General features: G+C 37.2%; 1 protein-coding gene across 1 annotated transcript in view; it reads left to right on the forward strand.

Moving 5' to 3' along the window:
- LOC131677238 (elongation of very long chain fatty acids protein AAEL008004) overlaps positions 1–19,990 on the forward strand; it is a 163,670-nt gene that overhangs the window by 77,371 nt on the left and 66,309 nt on the right. Inside the window, exon 2 of the mRNA XM_058956959.1 lies at positions 6,180–6,258. Within this exon, the coding sequence (XP_058812942.1) occupies positions 6,198–6,258 (61 nt within the window). The 5' untranslated portion in view covers positions 6,180–6,197. The remainder of the gene's footprint in view (positions 1–6,179; positions 6,259–19,990) is intronic.

Genomic DNA, 19,990 nt, shown 5'->3' on the forward strand with positions numbered 1-19,990 from the left:
CCAGAATTTTTTTGTCCAGCTGCTAGCGACCAGTAATAGGTACGAGCAGTAGATATAAGAAAACTGTTAGGACCTCGAACACCATTTGATAAGCTTCAGTGTGATGTCTGGGCAGAAAACGAAAACTGAGCTGAGGACTAAATCATGTTCGTGATATAGTTTACAGAACAAGATACCGCGAATCGGTCTTACTTTTGTGATCTAGTATTGTCACATTACTCCGAGTAAAAAAACGATTGTTATAAAAAAATAACAGATTACGATAAGATGATGAGCAATTATGAATATACTGATAAAACTGGTGATATGAACATAGGTTACATTACTCCACCTGTCAAATTCGAAAGTAAGCTCTAGAATAAAATATGACGATAGCGTGGGCAGAAATTATGAAAATCGTGACTATGATCAACACCAACACCTATCACATAACTCGTGACAAAAACAGTGAAGACCCGTTTTTATCAGCCCCTTTGGCTAATTTTGGGTTGACAAAAAGGGAACAATAACAAAACCTATTTGTTTATTTCATTTCAATAAACCGAAGTTGTAATAATGACATAACCTTATAACCCTGTCTGGTTGACAAAATTTGGTAAAAAAAACCTGATAATATAGGGGGCTGATAAAAACGGGTCTTCTATGAATATCAAAAATCGTGGCTAAGATTCAGAAATCATGAACATAAATCTATTCGTGACCAAAATATCACGATAACGTGATTATAAATTATGAAAATAACGACAAAGTTCCTGAAATCATAAACGTAAATCACATTGCTAGTGATTGAAATATTTAAAAAATCGTGACCAAGATCCTGAAATCATGAACATAAATCCCGCTAATCTGATTGCAAAATTCGATAGTAAACTCATGAATAAATTAGCACGGTAACGTGATGAGAAATCACACAAATCGCGAAAAAACTCCTGAAATCCTGAACATCGTTTAATTGTCTTCCAAATCATGAACAAGAATCATAACAAAAACTAGACCTGCCCAGGCCCCAGAGAATAACAACAGTAACCAAACCAAACTTTCGAATGTAACGCCATGTAGTTTCATGAATCCGAGGTTTATTATCAATAGTTTCAGGAACTTGGTCACGGTTTTCATAAATCGTTCAGTTCACGAAGTTGTGATGTTTCGTTCATGAATGTATGAACGGATTTTTTACCGTGTGGTAGAACATCTTCAGGCAGAATCTTTGGACTAATTTTCAAGATTATAACTCTCATTATGGTTTTGTGTGGATCCGTCAACTCATCTTTTAAACAACTTACTTTTGGAAAGATCATTAATACACTAACACTAATGTACATTCTGATGAACATGACTTCCTGGACGAGGGAGCATTTGGTATGCATTCCAAATCTATGAATATTTTGTGTGTGTTAGGGAAAACACTGGATGCGCAAAAAATAATCAGTCACTCAGGACGCAGAACACCTACGGTTATTTAATTATGTAACCTCAGTTCTAATACGTCGCTGTTGTGCTATCTTATGACAAACGCCATTTTGGGGTAAACTGAGTTAGATATGCCACATTACTTGTCTAAAAAATCTCTACAAAGTGGCGTTTACAGAATTTTGACATTCTGCTTGGTTACTGAGATATAGCGAGAAACGTGCTGAGAAATTTCTAATTTTTTGCTTCAAATGACTGTGTCTGGGGGTTGGCTCAAATTATCTTTATGTATGAGATGTTTTTATATGTAAAACTATCTGATAAACACAATGGCATAATCATTTTCGAAACAAAAATGCACGAGCTGTTAGAAAAAAGCAATTTAAGTTTTAAATTGGAAATATAGCATATTTGGCAACACTGTAACCAAAAATAACTATTTTTTCTAGATTCCCTGACTCATTTCCTTCAAAATGCATCTCACCGATTGTTTATAGACCAAATGAAGCCAAAGATATGAATAAAAGTTAATAATTGATGATTTTTTTCTATGGAAAATTTTCCATGCACGATTATGACACGCCATACAAATTTTGTCATCAATACACACCTATGACACGTGTGAAACCGACTTTTGTTTACATTTTTAAAGAAAACTCGCAATGTAGTTAACCGATTCTCGTAATATTTGAGAGATTAATGCAGCATAGATAGAAGCATCATTTGTCTTCTTTGAATTAATTATACCATTTATAAGTTTCAAGATACTCAATCTCAAACTTTAAAAATCGTTTTTCTCGAAATGTGCAAAATGGCGCTTGTCATAAGATAGCACAACAGCGACGAATTGTCAAATTCTTTTGAAACATTCTTTAGAGGAAGTCGAAATAACGCAAAAAAAATTTGTGTAGACCCATTTAAGTATATATAATTCCTTAAATCCCGAATACGTGTACGTTCTTTGATTAGCATCTCTCTGGCGCCAACACGGTATCAGATACTGATGAGACGATATCGAAATATTTATTTATGATTTTATGACTTACTGAGCTAGATATCGGTTGCAAAATGTTGCAGGCAGTGCTGTTCGTGACGTTTAAGCATAAATAACGCATCTACAGTAACGGACGAAGGCAGAGGGCGTTCAAATTCATACCATACCTTCCGTATCGCGTAAAGTGCTCTTTGGGTAAACAGGCACTTTTCTTCTAATTGAAAGGGAAATTAACCAACTAGTGTTGGGAAACTAAAAGTTCTGAGTGAACAACAATGCCATGAAAACACCGCCGGTTGCAATAAACACCTAGTCGGTGATTTTAACTTTCATCATGCAGAGCACATAACAGCAGAACCACCAAGTATTTCGGCACCGTTGGTTTCTATCGGAGCGCCCCTGGCTCCTTGCTGTGCGCGATTGGTGGACTTTGTATTGCTTTCTTCGATCAATCGCCGGGTAGAAGGGGTGTAGTAAGCAAGCCGTTCACTCAGTCCCCCAATTGCTCATATAGACGGTATTATTTCCTTGTCGGACCAGCTTTTGCACAACCAGACATACCTGGTTACCTACCTACCTAGCAACCTATCTCTATATCTATAATAGCACCAGAGATTCAAGCTAGACCCAGGGGCTATTCTGTACCCATCGTGTACAGACTGAAACCGCACACCCTTTGAGTTTTGACATGGCGGTATGTGATAGGTATTTACACATAGGTACGTCACAAGCAGCTTGGATTTTGGACGATCGCTTGATTTACACAATCATCGACGGTGTCCACCGATCGGCGAAGTAGGTCACCGGCGCCGGCGGCGGCGGCATCTTGACACATCATGAATTCTTTTCTTTTTTTCGTCGTCGTCTTCTTCCACTGATACGCTTTTGTTTTCAACATACTACACATAAGATGAGAAAATGATAGTTTGCTAAAAAAAATGCTTAGTCATGTGTGCCGTGTTTGCGACCAGTAACAACGATGACGAATGATCTACCATATGTTAGAATTGCAACAAAGCTTTCCTAGGTCGAGTTCGTCGCTTGAAGCGTCGATGTCTTACGTGTGAGTTGAGCGGGTGCCCCTTCGATGATGACGGTCAAGGTACAACACCACGGTCCATCGCCAAAGCGTGAGAGAAACGACATTAAAACTTCGTTTGTTTGACATGATGTCATCGTCGAAAACTCCACAACTTCCCATTATGTCATGTCGCATAGTAAACATAAACATACAAACCGACACTCACTGGTGAGACTCATCCGGTACAGTCAGCGGCAGTACCAGTACTGATTTTCGGGTTTTTGCCCTATTTTCGACTGGTTCTTGAGTCGATTTTTCGCCTTCGCTTTTCAGCGGTCCGGGACTGGTACTTCGGGGCAACAAACTGGTCCGTCTAGGAAGTAAGCGAACGCAATTTACTCGTTGATTTGCGTCATTTTTAATTTCTACCCGTTTGATAAGCGGTAAAAATGCTTGGATGTTAGAAGTCGAACGGTGAAAAATATCCCGATTCGCTCGTTATGAAAACCAAAGTAATTGAAGCCATGATTCGTCCATTTGTATTCAGCTGATGTAAACCATGTCTATATCTCCAACCTGACTGACACACTAACATCCACCACCGGACGACGGAACAAACCGGACTAAACGTTTCCTACCAATGACCGTGACCCATGAATGGACGTCCTCGCCGGACCGGCTCGACGCACAGTGGCTGGAGGCTGGCCAAAACCTCAAAAATTTATTTTTGAAATATTGATATTTCATATTTTTTCTGAATTTCTCATGTATTGAATAATATATATTCAAAATTTTATGATCATTAGATAAGAACACGATTTTTAACATGAGTGTAAACGTAGCAAAGTCCGGACTTTTTAATGATTTTCATTTCCGAAATCACCATTGCTCTGTTCACTTCAAATGCATGTTGCTCTTTTGATTTTGGTCCGATTTTAGCACAACCTGTTTCATTGTGTAGAGGAACGAAAGAACTTGGTTAGTGAATAAAACACATTTGGTAAATTTGCTTGGAACTATGACTTTTTAGTTCAAATATGTTTGAGGTGATCAGATCAAAATTACTTTTTTCACTAATGTAGTCTGTACAAATTTCGTAATCATTTCGGAACGGTCACATAGTATACATTCTATGGGAAATAACCTCTACTTTTCCAATATCATGGTCTCATTCCGCGCCTAGGTGCGCAAAAAGGTTTAAGGAGATTTTGAAGCTTTGTTGCTGATATGGAAGCGCATGGTGTTTTGTGTAAAATAGTTAGACAATCTACAATAAACCAACACGTTATACAATGGATTTAAAGTAGTGTTCTTCATTTTTTTATGATATTGCTGACACTGGTGAACAGTAACGGAAAATCTATCATGAAAACGGGATCATAGTTATAAGAAAGGTTCAATGACACTGTATGGAAAAATGCATTTAATATTTTACGACTTTTGACATCAAAAATCAGCTCAGTACCTCAAAATTAGCTTAAATTGTGATTTTCAGCCAAATTAGGTAACATTTGAGGTTTTGTCCGAATTTTGTTTGAAGACCCGCCACTGTGCGACGCAACAAAGGAAAGCGTCGTCGCGTTTTGCGTGATAGCTTACTAAAAGCTACACATTGAGTATGACCCAACCGACACCGGTGCCCCTAACTGTGGTGCCTTCGAGGGCATAACGTGCCCACCCGCCGCCAGCAGCAACATTTCAAATTGTGAACGACCATGACCGCCAAATACCCGATCGGTGTATTTCGGAAGAAGCCATCTCGATCACTTACCGGCTGGCTGCGCGTTCGTTTGAAGGTCACGCTTCAGCGCCACTTTGTATCCTACGACCTTCGGATGATGATGGAATTCCCTCTCTGCTGCCTTCATCGCCCAAGCCGTGTTCGGGGACAGACCGAAATCTTGCAAACGGTGAAGAAACCGATCACGAATTATAACCACCCAGGCTCGGGGGCTAGTACGACAGATAGGCGAAGGAAGCGAGAGAAAGAAAAAAAAAAGAAAAATCGCTTTAATCAATCTAACAGTGAGATGGGACCCTTCTTATATCACTATTAACCTACTGATTGTTCACACGGATGAAATGAATGCTACACCTTTCCGATATTAGGAAAGATAATAAGACCATGAGTTACGAGCCACGCCATCTCACCTACAATCACAACTATTCATGCTGCCGTTGCTGTGGAGTGATGCGGAAACGCACTCGTCGCCTACTTCACCATTGGACAATTTGTTGTGGTGGTGGGGGGGGGGGGGGGGGGGTTGTCTGTCAATAGGAGCTAGTCAAGACTAGCGGCGAGCGGCGGCGGGAAGTTTAGTGTTCGATGCGTATCCCGTCGTGACCATCAGCTGAGCACGAACAGACGAAGGCGAGCTCGTGGTGTCTGGTCTTGGGACTGGGGTCTCTTAATCCGATTGTGACGGTGAGCAGCAGGCAGGCAGGCAGGCGGACAGTGAGTTGTGATCGATTGATCAATGAATTGCTGGTTGTAAGTTACAGGCTGTAATTGTTGGAGCGTGGTGCGTTGCTGTGTTTGCTTTGAACGGGTTGTAACTCACTTCCACCCCCCGCCGGTACTGCCCCAGTTTTGGAGCTTCGAACGATTGCGGTAATAGACTGAGCTATATTAGGTTTCATCGTGCGGGTGGAGTTTTTCAATCGCTATCGTTTCACTTGGTTATTATTTTTATTTCGTTCGACATAATTAAATAAACAGTACTAATTGTTGCATTTCTGTCATTCACGTTGCAGGTCACACACACACAAAACATGGCGTTCATATTTACAGAGATGTACGACTGGTATAGAGACCTAATGGACAATAAAAGTGGTAAGTAGCATTTTCTTGAGAATCAGTGCTTGTTGGAAGATTTTGCATGATCGTGACCCAGTGCCAGCTTCTTAATCCGATCAGCGAATTAAAAAAAACTGTTACTTCAAATGTGTCATAAAAATGTAAATGTGTACTAAATATGTAAATGAATTCCCAAATTAGCGAATTACATTTTTCAAATTCTGGAACGTGAACAAAATTCATGTATCTCGCAACTGTGTTCAGTTTTTCCTCCATTATGCCTAGGAATCGTTCTTTCTTATTTTTTAAAGTGAACTTAATCACAGTTCACAGTGGTCCAGAGTGCAAATTTAGCAGGCACACGGTGTGTTTGGTAGAACAATTTTATTCGAAAAAATTCGGCAACGCTAAAACTTCAGCATGTGATAGAATGGGCTTTTCCCTTTCCTTTGAAAGTAAAATTAAAATATTCTGTCGGGGGCTCCAGAAAAACTTTTTATTTTAAAGTTTTTTTTGTTTGAAAACATAGGTTTTCAATGAAACTGGTTCACATTATTACCCCTAAGGTAGTACTTAAGACATTCAAATATTACCAAAAGTGAGAATCTGATGGACAATTTCATTGTGTACAACTTTGTAGAAAACTGCATCGCGATCTAAAATCACGGGGCCTATTGGGTAAGAAGCGTTATTCCAAAAACATTTTTATTTGTAAAAAAATTGATTGTCTTATTTTAACAGTGTGCTCAGAAGAACGTGAATGCTAGTAAAGTCCCATCTTAATTCCAGATTCCACCGTTTTATGCGCACCAATGATATTTTAGGAGCATAGAGATACAGTAATGACCCGTTTTTGTCAACCAACCGAAAAATTTTGGTTGATAAAACGGGTAAGTTGATAAAATCGGGAAACTTTTTTAACTTCTTTTTTCCATCCTACATAATTAGAAGCAACTTGAGAATTGTCTCAAATTGTTAGTTTGCAGAAAAATTAACCCTAATGCCCGTATCCGTGCGAAAAATCGTATTCAACCGAACCTTTCGACAGTTGTCTAATCCAACTTCCAAGACTCATTATGAATGACAATGCATTCTGTCAACGAAGTTTAACAGTTAATCTCCTTAAAAGTGAGAAGCAGAAATTATTCTTTGATTGACACAGAGCGTTGGTAGTTTACTGTCATTCTACTCCTATGTTCTAAAACTGATAACTAAGAAAAACGCGATGGACGATGAAAATTAAATTAGTGATCTGGAGAGAAACGGTGGATCAAATGAAGCTTTACAGTCTAAAATTACGTTTATAATCAATGTTTCTAGTGTAATTAGTCCAGTTTTTCATTAGAAAAATTTAATTTACGGAAGATTTTACGAAAAATGCTCAGTGGGAAAATCTTACAGAAATCGGATAATTCTGAGCATATTGGTCCAAGTTTGCGCTGAGAGCTTTCTTGTTAAGCGACTTCTAGTTTTACTAAAATCGGAAACGGATGAGTTCGCCATGTTTTAAGTTTTTGGAAGCGACGACAGAGATGAATAGTTGTACAGAATCGATCTCACTATTGCAGTTTGTAATATCGTACCCATCTCTTAGTTGACACACTTAATATTTATTTTTCTGATTATTTTATTTGTGGGACAGTTTTGTGTAGAATTTCAACAGGGAGAAAAACAGGCTTGTTATGTTTTAAGGGTTTTCATCATCAAACAATATTCCGTAACGGATATCAAAGAATTTGGAACCGGCACACGTATTTATTATGGAGATGGGCGGTTTGAGCCTAGATCAGTGGCTTTCGACTGGCATGACCCATTCTCGTTGGTTCGGACTGGTTCGTTTGTTCCTACTTACAAGTGAATAGATCAATTCGCTTGGATGACATAGGAGATAACAATAGAAAACTGGAACAAGAATCAGCCATTGATTCAATTCGAAGTTTGTTTAGTGATGACTCAAGTGCGCTGGCAGGAGATCGTTTTATAGGAGTAGATAAACTAGAGAACAGACATCACAGTCTCTAAGACAAACATGCGCTAAATTGTATCCTCGGGACTAGTGTTTACAGATAATCTGCAAAAAATAGTCTTTGGTTTAAATTTTGTTTGCAGTTTGTCATGAACTACGACATATTTAAGATATAATATTGCTAAATATACAATTTTTACTACATACGGTGTCTCGTCCAATTGTTATGTTTTCTACGGAGAATATGTGAAAGTGTGTTATTTTATCATGAAAACCCACAGCATTGTTTTTTTGAGAATTCAAGCAAAATGTGATTGTAGTTTTCAAGTACCTTAAATAGGACCAAAATTGGGTAAACTACCCTACATTTTGACTGCTACTTAACAATGCAAGACTCATTACCTTAATTGTATCAATTATAAGAATGTAGGTCTGAATTGCTGGCATAAAATGATGAATTAACGGGAGGTTGATAAAATCGGGTACAAAAAGTTCATAAAATCGGGGGTGCATAAAACCGGGAGTTTATAAAAACGGGTCGAAACTGTATAGAGAAGAGTAAATAAAATTTGAACGAAATTAAGACGCTTTTGAAAGATGCTGGGTAATGCAGCAAAATGGAACAGTTTTTTTTCTGTCACAGATATATTTGTTTCTTCTTTTTTATTTCTTCACTCATTCTGGAGTATGCTTGATGTAATCTTGAATCAACCTTTTTGCTCGTTGGCATCTTGTGGGATATAACTGGCATAAATTTTAACTTTATATTTGATCAAACTCGATTAGATATTCAGTCATTTGATTTGATATCGATTGAGAATCCTGATTAACAGTTTCATGAAGGATAGAAAAATAATTCGATAAGATTTATGTTCAAGTTTGTTAACTTTTGGGAATCGCTGTACATTGAAAAGAAATCGCAATAGTAAATGAGAAATAAAGGTTTTGTTTATTGTACGAAGATAGCGATAGTAATAAGTATCAAGTAGTATAAAAAAGTAGATACAGATAGTATCGCCTTTACCCGTAAGACGTGTTGCTGGTAATGTCTTCAGATTCTGAATTGAACTGACAACTCTGTCTTCTTGATATGTTGTCTTTGCTCTTATCAAAAGAGATTATAACTACTAGAGGGAGCAAAGCGATACTGTCTCCATGTATTCACGGACTATTGTATCCCATTACTTTGACAGGTGTATACCCTGCGCAATATGTGTCAAACTAATGGGCCTAGCATATGTAAGAGCGAGATGATAAATTTTCAGTGATTACAGCGACATGCGACCTCTAGTAGTTATAATCTCTTTTCTCTTATCCCATATTATGAGGGATATCGTCAATAATCAGACTTGTATTACTTTGATAATTTACTGTATGTATGGCCCAGCCTGATATTTTCTTGTTCGTTTTCTGTTGTGATCCGTGTACAACGAGTAACGACTCCGGAATTTCTTTTTAAACAAAAATTATGAAACATGGTTTTGTTATTTTTTTAAGATTATTTCAAGTGTGTTCGATTTGAGAATAAAATTTGAGGACAAGCAAAAATCTGCATCTATAAATTCTGATTAATTGAATCTACCCCATAAGATAACAAACATGGATCCAAAAATCGAAGAGTTTTTTTTTCTTTTTCAATCATCTTTCTTTTAATGTTGATAAAGACAAACAGGATTCTCAAACCAAAATTGCAATAAAATCCGTCGTTTATTACAATGACTTGATCTGTCTACTTTAGTTCATTCAAATATAAAGCTTTGAATTTAAGCCAATTGTATTTTACCAGGCAGGATAGGATCAGGAAGAAGGATCATTTTAGGTTACATAACTACCTCCTAGAGCGAGAAAAGAAATGAAAAAGGTATGATATAATCCGTTACTACATTAACCCTTGTGAAGGCAAGCTAAAATCCTAACATTAAAGAGCAAGCCGGGCCTCAGGCCCGTCTAAATTCAAGCTCCTTTTTGCCGTTCTCATATAGAAAGGTTATGCAATCGGTCGAAATTTCGACTTTTTAACCGAGACCCGCAAGGCCAAATCTCTTATACCATTCGACTCAGTTCGTCGAGATCGTAAAATGTCTGTATGTGTGTGTATGTATGGATGTATGTATGTGGCAAACAATCTCACCGATTTTTCTCTGAGCTGGCTGGACCGATTTGTACAAATTTAGTCTCAAATGAAAGGTGCAGCCTTCCCATCGGTCGCTATTGATTTTTTTTATTGAACCGACTTTCGGTTCTGGAGTTACGTGTTGAAGAGTACAATCACACAGCAAATTTCCATAGAAACTGATACCACCATGATGTCCAAATGATGCAATATATATTAAAATATGCGCAACATTACTTGGCTTTGCATGTCTAGATCATTAATGACCCACCGAAGGCACTTCGACCACATTGGCCAGCTATGGCGGTTCTTGATGCCCCGGGGGAACTTACCAAGTTCCTAAGATAATTTCATACCTATTTCTCAGCGAATTCTTTACCGATTTTTACAAACTTGGTTTCAAATGAAAGGTACAGCATTCCCATTGGCTGCTGTTGAATTTCTAAATGATCCGACTTCCGGTTCCGGAACTACAGGATGATGAGTACGAACACGCAGCAAATCCCGATTTCAGCGTATAAGGCGATGGATGTAAAAAGGTCAAATTTTTTTTCCAAAAGGTTAGTACTCGGAAGATCACGTCGACTGTCGATTGGTTCTGAGCTCCATTTCGTTTGAACACGACCAATAAATGTTTCTGGGTTGCTATTAATTTCTTCTGATGCATAACCGGAGTACATATTCGTATTTTTCTGCATCAGATTCATCGTCGGAAGCAATATCATTCACATCTTCTTCCTCGCTTTGCAAATCAGTTTCGGAATCGTTTGCTGTTGAATTTGCTCGAATTTCTTCCATTATTTCAGATTCTTTGAGACGATTGAAAACATGGGCATATCGTCTTATAGCCATTTCAATTTTTTGTTGCTTTTAGATTCTACAATTTGAATAATTACGACAACTATAACACAAAGAATAGACAACAAAAATAGACAATAACGACAGAGTTAGGTTATGTTGCATCGAAATAATTGTCAAGTAGACCCCAGTGGGTAAAATAAAAGTATTTACCCAAAAAAATATGACACACGTCATTATCGTATGCTATTTTTACATTTCTTATAAAAGAAATGTATAGAATTCGCTCAAACTTTCAATAATTTTTTCTTATAAGAAAAGGTAAAAAGATGAAATCAATCAAAACATGAAAAAAATTCCTGCTAATATGAAGAAGAACTCATCAAAATGTTTTTTTTCAGATAAATATTAATGTATAAAACCCGTGGTATTCCTAGGAAATATTGCATGCACACCGGGCCTGCCAGGCCCGGCTTGCCTTTTTGTGCATGTAAAAAATTCAAACATAGCTGCGCATCACTCCATAGATGAAAATTTCACAATTCTTTATTTTTGTTAAAGATTTCAAAGCTACTTATCAAAATTTCCATGCCCAAGCTTATACTGCATACACATTTTTTTGTAACTAAAAAATTGTAACGTGCCGGGCCTCTGAGACCCGGTTGCCTTTTTGAGGGTTAATCAACATCTTGAAAAGGTGTAAGATTATCGAATAAATTTGGTCAACACCTTCCCACACCTCCTTGTTCATAAAGTGTCATTTTCACCCAAGACCCGGAGAAATCTGAAAATATATTTTTTTCTGCTGAGAATGGGACTTTGTATACATTGAAATTTATCTGAATTTACTGTTCATTTAAACTGAACATTTTTTGTAATTCCTTGTTAATCGACTTCTTAATCCATAGGCCCCGCGCACACCTAAAAACTGATAAAATTTTAATAACTTTCTCGGGTGATTTTATATCGATTTATAGCATTCTGCGAAGTTGTAGACAATGGGATTGTTCATCAGATTCTCACTTTTAGTATTTTTTGAATGTCTATAGTACCAATTAGTAGCAAAAATGCGAATTAATTTCATGAAAAAATTAATTTTATTTTCAAATGAAAGGGAAAAGTCCATTCTTTCATATCCCAAAGTTTTACAGATGCCGAATTTTTTTGAATAAAGTTGTTCGACAAAGACACCGTGGGCATTTTATGTTTTTACTAAAACTAAACAACTTAGCTTTATTAAGTCTTTAGAGAAGTTTTCGTACTTTGTGAGCCCCTTCTTTTTGTTAACCCTTTCATGCCCAGCTTTTTTCTAGTTCATGTAGGCTTTCAAAACTGTTTTTCCTTGAAAACGGTGGTATCTAGAAACACAAAAGGCCTATTTTCATAAAGATAGGTGCTTCCCTCGCAGTGCTAGAAGCTGCTCAATTTTTACCTTCCAATGCTCAATACAACTGTCTTAGGATATTTACAATAGACCACTTGCGTCAAAAACGTAGCCAAAGACAGCCTAAATTGATAATTTTTGTCAGTTTTCAATAATATTGCAACATAACAAAGATGTATGAAAAATTCATTTTTCGTCATCAACGTAAACTGTCCCTGGCAGCACTTCACAGTCGAAATCTAATCAGACTAATTGCAATAACTTCAGTTCTAGGGCTTATCCTTGTAACTGTAAATACTCAAATGAAAGGCAATAGTCACATTTATTAGCCTTGCTTGTTTTTATGAGCAAATCTTGCCTCAATCAAAAGTTTTAGCTGTTCAAAAACGTTGTTCACAAACAACATGGGCATGAATGGGTTAAAACAACAGTTAGGGTGATTCTAATTTTACAAAGATCAAAAAATTAACTTTTGAATCATTCTAGCTAGAGCCAACAACCTTCAGCCAGGTTGTAAAACAAAAAAGAATTGGAAAAGTTTGCTGAAGACATGTAAGCTATATCTGTCATACTTTTCATTTTATTATTTTATTTTTTGTGAAATCGAAGGTTAGTGTGTTTCTTAGTGTTTCTTAGAAAAAAAAATTGTTTTATTCAAATAACTTTTGCGGTATTGATTTAAAACTGAAGTAGTCTTCAGACAACTGTTAGATTGTTCTAAGGCGTATAATTTGTTTCATGGCACCACATATCCAACTATTTGCGATGAAAAGTTATGAGCACATATTCGCCAAAAATGGTTTTTTTTATTAACAGTAACACATATTGGGGCAAACAAAAGAGTAATTTTTAACGATGAATTAGGTCATGATTAGAGTTATAATTGAGCAAAAAATGGCGAATGCGATATTAAAATTATTTAAATCTATTTTTGATATATTAAGTGCTGATATCTTTGGAATAATAGAAACTAGAGTTTAGATATGTTAGAAAAAAATGTTCGTCTTCAAGAACTCTGAAAAACATCAGAAGGATAGGTTGGAAAAAATGAAAACTGAAAAAGTTTTATTGAAAATTTGGTTTTTCATGAATAGACCCTTTGTAATATGTTTAAATCACTTTCACGAACAATATTAAAAATATAATTTCGTTTTCCTGACAAAATATTGCACTTTACAATACTTTTCGATTAATTTAAATAGTGGGTAGGGTGGTTCTAATTTTTTTAAATTCAGAAAATAACTTTTTAATGGTCCGAGATAGAGTTTTGCTGTCTTCCAGGCAATTAAAGCAAATAAACTTTTAAAACACTTTCTTAAAGACACTGGAACTCTATGTCGTAAACTCATCATATTAGAAAAAAATTACAAGATAAAATTAGGGTGTTTCTTAGAAAATGTTTTTTATATAACTTTTGAAGTTTTGATTTTTCATTAAAATCTTTGCGTTGCGTAAGCACGGTATACTTCATAGATTGCAGACCGATGACTCTCATTTCCAGCCAGACTACTTGAGGAGCATTGTTTGGGAATAACAATTGATCCAGTCCAAGCGAGATTTTCGCCTGAGAGCCACCATTGCGGGCCACGACCATCTTTACCGTAACTTGGGTTGAGAAATGAAGTGTTGATGTGGTACTTACTTAACGGAAGGCCCCGACTCAGTGACACTCCCATAAGTACCACGGATTGGGTAGTGGGTGGGTTGTTAGTCAGGATTCGCTTCAAGCAAGCAATGTGACTGAGAATATATTTTCGTGCATGTTTGAATAGTTTATTGACTGTAGGATACGTAAATCTTCTAGGCATTTAAACTGTGGCTAATCGTTTATCGAGATTGTTTCATCGAAAACAACTTGAACTTCCGACAGCCGGCTGTCGGGAGTGTTGTCGACAATGTATAATGGACCGTAAACAATGAGTTTAAAAGTGGCATGGTGGAACATTCATAAATTATGTCACGCAAAGATTACCCAATACTAACTAACTCTCTGTCATATTACCACGTTATTTTTCCCCTTGGTCTAATACGAATCAAATTCTTTTAGTGTTTCCTTCATTTTATAGTAGCACTTTTATGCCGCTACTCGCAAAAGTGTTCATGTTCTATGGAATTTCCTATATACATGGCGCAATCGCGAGTAAAACGTCTCTTCCTAGTCATATCTCTTCCTCCTAATAGCGTGGCACAATTTATAAATGGTCCTTATTGGTATAATCACAAGCATATTGAGATCCCGTAACTTGAAATTTTCCACCTCATTCAAGTAAACGTTCCGATATTACAATGAAGACGCGAAACAGAAAAAATATAAATACTGCGTTCCTAAACGATATTAACATCATGCACGAATCAAACACCCTCCGTTTCCAAATAATACGTACATATTCTTAGCTTAGTATAATTGACTGATGAGTTAATGGACTAAAAGTAAAGCATTAAATATGACCATAAAACATTTGTTCCTCGTGCTGAAATGGTTGCCGCAAATTGGTAATTGGATTTGAATTGATCTCGCGAATTGTCAATTCTCAACCTTCATACATAATTCAAAAGTCATTCACTCAGACAAGATCATGCGTATTTCCTACACGCATTAAAGACTCAGTGGATTCGTTTCCTAGTTGGTCAAATAAACACTAAACAAACAAATTAATTAGTTTGCTCAGTCCAAAGAAATGTCAGCTCGATTGGCATCAACCGGCGGATACGTGTTCCCTTACAATGCCATCAAATGGAAGTACATTTAAAATTACATACGACAAAATATGGGCAATTCAGAATATAACAAAATGAAGATTGCTTAATTATTTGTATTTAAAAAAAGATCGGAAAAAATTAGTTGCATAACCAAGGTGGTTCATTTTCAAAGATAGCATTGCTGATGAATCACTGTATAAAAATTGATGATAAGGGACGAGGACGAAAATAGCTGACCACCGCCGTTTTGATTGAAGCACTACGTGAACTAATATCAATGTTGTCGTGTAGAGCATCGAAAATAATCATAATGGTGGCATGGCAGCATTTTATTAGTGTATGTACATTGAGATGCTCAAACGACAAACGGTGTGTTTTTACAACTTTGGTTTGATTTTTGTGCATCATTGACAACAGGATATTTCTGATTGTTTTTTTATTCAGTTCGTTTATTTGATAGGCACAAATGCGTTAGCTTGTCGGTGCGAAATTCTGTTGATTTTACATTTTAAATTCTTAAAACTTAGGTTGAAATGTTCAGGTATTTTTTATATTAAGAGGAAGAATTCTACAGCTTTCTTAAGACTGGAAATACAATTCGATGTGCAAGATTTTTTATGAAAATTTTTAAAACAAGGAATCCGGTTTGATATACAAGAGGGGAGTAATAGTTTTTTGCGAAATATTTTACAGTTATCTTCAAACTAATAATATTGCTTGGTATACAAAAGGGGAAGAAAGTTTTTATGAGAAATTTCACAGCTATCTGAAAACTAGGGATACTATTCTATTTACAAGTTGGGGGACAAAAGTATTAATAAAGAATAAAAATTACAGCTATCATAGAACTAAAATACAGAATACAAATTTGTTTTATTTTAACGGGGACTTATGCTTGGTCAAGGTATTCAGAAGGGGACTTATTTCAAATATCGGTCTAGCAGCAGTTGTATCAAGTACAGGGGAGAGAAGAAGATGACAGGGAAAGAAGAGCACAACTTGCAACTTTCGGGCAAACGGGAGCTCAGTGACACGTAGATCGTCGAGTACCGAGATGGCGGACCCGCGGGGACTCCTTCAAGAGTCTTCGAACCTCGAGTCGCTTTCGCTTCAGTTTCCTTCTATGCAGGAATAGTGGCACTGGTCGGGTCTACAAGGTAGGACAGGAAGCTTCTAGAAACGAGAAATAAAAGAGAGGGGCCAAATTGGGATGTTTATCGTTTTTATAAAAATGTAAATAAGGGACATATAGGGGAAATCGTGATTAGCTAACATATCTCGAACTGGGACATTGTGTGGTCTACCTAGGGCCCGAAGGGAATCCTTTAACTGAGATCTGGCGTCACAATATCTGGCGCACGCCCAGACAACGTGTTCGATGTCGTGATAGCCCTCATCACAAGCGCACTGACTACTCTCTGCAAGCCCAATACGCCGCAAATGCGCATCCAACGTGTAGTGGTTAGGCATGAGCCGGGACATTACACGAATGAAATCCCGACCCACATCCATCTCCCTGAACCAAGGATTCTGATTCTGAGCCAAGGCTTCGTTGATACCTTCGGGGTAATGGAATGTAGCCATCGTCCAAGTTCACCATAGACAGAATCTTGGTCACGAATTTATCGCAAAAATTGGTAAAATACGGAATAATCTGTATATGTGGCAACCCTGAGCGTGCCTGTTAAATGTTCGTGAAAGTTCGGTTATTCGGCTTTGTGCCGTAGTTTAGTTTGGTTCGCTGACAGTTGCAAATGTATGTGAATGGCCCGTGTGTCTAACTTTCATCATACGTTGCGTTGGAACTGTTGCAAATAAATTTCATAGCAGCGGTTCAAAATGAATGTAGTGTGCGACATTCATGGCTTATATTTGAAAGATTGGAATATGCGGCAGTTCTTTTTTCGCTTGCGATAGGAAAGTACTGCAAGCAAAATATTAGCGGCCACCTAGTATCGTTGAAGGGAAAATTGTTGGCCGTTGAAAATCAGCAGTTTTGGACATTTACAATGTACAGAGGGGTCCGCCGATGCGCCAAAATGGATTTTTTTTTCAACTTTTTGGTAATGAGTTTTCTATTGAAGGAGAACTTGTTGGCCATTCAAAATCAATAGTTTTAGACATTTACAATGTACTGGGGGTCGGCTACTGCGTCAAAATGAATTTTTTCAACTTTAAAGTAATGAGTTTTATATTAAAGGGGAAGTTGTGTGCCGTTGAAAATCTATAATTTTGGAGACTAACTATGCACACGGGGAACCGCCAATATGACAAAATGAAAACTTGTTCATGCGGTAGCAGCGTAATCAAGTTACAGAATAATGGTATTGTAAGACAAAATTTTCACAGTATTTCTCCTTTATTCAGGAAAATCAATTAATTACTATCGCTGGTTTCTCTCGTTAACCCGTCGACCAACCGGCGCCAATAACTGCGTTTTTTGGCTTTGACTTCTCCGCGTACAGCTCTGAGTACTTTTTGTACCACCACGGGGTGGAAGACTGTCCGTGGGTTTTCGTGTTGGATACTGGTTTAGTCTGAGCTTGATTCGCGTTGTCGAATCAGGTCAGCCAAAAACCTGCACTCTTCCTCCGGAGGAAGTTCTTGAGTGGATTCGATTTTAACGGATATCGCGTTCGCGTAACTCTTCCAATCAATGTTCCGTGCGAGGTCATACGTGACATTAATTGTTTCCGATGGTGTTGAACCGTTAGCAATTTCAATCACGATAGGCAAATGGTCGCTATCGTGGGGATCAGCGATCACCTTCCACATGCAATCTAACTGTAGCGATGTCGAGCATAGTGATAAATCCAATGCGCTTGCTCGTGCTGCTGGTGTTGGAATCCGCGTCATTTCTACCGTGTTTAAGAAAGTCATGTTGAAATTGTCGCAAAGATCTTGGATTAATGGTGATCTATCATCATGACGACAGCCCCATACCGTACCGTGCGCGTGCGCGACGTTTGGCATAAATACGTTGGGCATAAGAACGTTAGGCATACATACGTTAGGCATAAGTACATTAGGCATAATGGACGATTGGCATAATATACGTTAGGCATAATGGACGAAAGGCATAATTCGCAGAAATATAAAAGTACTCGCAAGGCTTACGTTATTGTAGAAATATCAATCCTACACTTGTTTTTTCGAGTTTAACGAGATACTCCAAAATGAAAAATACCTTGCGACATATTTATCCCTTGCAACTGTAGGGTTTTTTTCTTCTATTTTTTCCGTGGACGAGATGAAGAAAGTATCCCTTGATTTAAGTCAACAGTTTGGTACAAGTACATTTCAAGCCTATTATATGTATAACTAATACAGTTGCATCCAAATATTTAAAAAAACCAAACTAATATTAAGTTTTAGAGCCTATGGAAACTTGCACTGTTATGTACAGTCTTACAGATCAGGTTACAGATTTTACGTTTGGGACGATACCTTTTTCGTTTTGGTACCTCGTCACAGTACACAAATATCTCTCGTATCAGACAGTTTCCATAGTTCTACTTTGATGGCCTCAAGAATATAATCATTGAACTTAATAATATAGGAGATAATCAATATTGAAGCAGCAATATTCTTGTATGCGTTGAACAAATAATAATGTGCATCATTCTTTCTATCATGAGCTGTTCTTCAAGAGCACATATTTTCTTCTTGGACATGTATGTATGCACCATGTATGTAAAAGCTAATCTAAGTTGATGTGCGTTATTCATACCTTAAGGTGTTATATACAGTTATGAGCTAAGTTCGTGATTTTTTTAAAAATATTTCTGCAAATTTTGCTTGAAAAAGCGAAACAGTTCGTTAGGAGTACTAGTAACAAGTTGAATTACATTTTTTTACAAAATTCAAAGCTTTTTGAGCGACTTGGCGGAATGTCACAATTAATCTTCTTAAGATAGATGTTTAATTCCACTATATTAATAATAATGAAAAACAATTACTTTTCACCATCAATCAGGTACTAGTATTTCAACTATTACTTGAAGTCTTCTTCAGTGTTCATATCAGTCTAAAGAAAATTGCTATTTTAGTCATTTCAAATTTATAGACTGTACGTAGGGAAATTAACACAAGCTGAATTTTCGCATACCACGCATTCGGTCTGCTTCTTTTATTTGAGTATTTTATGTCGAGCTACGGAAACATCTACCATTTGCTGCGAAAGTTGTAAATACATTTCGGATCAACACAGCTGCAGTTAACTTCGAGCACTGTAATTTCCATCTGTTAGTTGGCAAGGTAAAGCATCCATTGAAAGCAAAAATGGTAAAATTCGCAACTTTGAAACCGTATTCCGTTTACATTCTATTATATTATAAAAACGCATTAACTTTGTGCTGCCTTATACTGACACATTGCTTTTCAAAATACATGTAGCCTGTAAATACCAGATACGCATTTCGACTTGTCTTCATCAGTGCTCGTATCTGTCTAATTTGTCAAATCCTGACATAATTCAAATATCCAGTCCATGCTAACAATATATTGGTTTGATTGAAAGTAATATAGTTAAATAACTCGAAAGACATAGAATATTCAGTTCGAAAGCACCACTCGGGTCGAAAAGACGTATCTCTCATCGCTCCGTGTACGCTAATAGAATATAATAGTAGTATACAGTATAATAGTACTCAGTTAAGTGCTCCAGTATTTGTCGTGGGTGTTACGCCCCCGAAGTGGTACTCCGCCATCCGGACGAATTACCAGTTCTTGAGCTATCCTATAACACGCGTGTACACTTACCACTGATTGGGGAGGGTCGTGGACCCGCCCCGCGACCACCGCGGGG

Source organism: Topomyia yanbarensis, chromosome 1, assembly GCF_030247195.1.
Source record: "Topomyia yanbarensis strain Yona2022 chromosome 1, ASM3024719v1, whole genome shotgun sequence".
Classification (NCBI taxonomy): domain Eukaryota; kingdom Metazoa; phylum Arthropoda; class Insecta; order Diptera; family Culicidae; genus Topomyia; species Topomyia yanbarensis.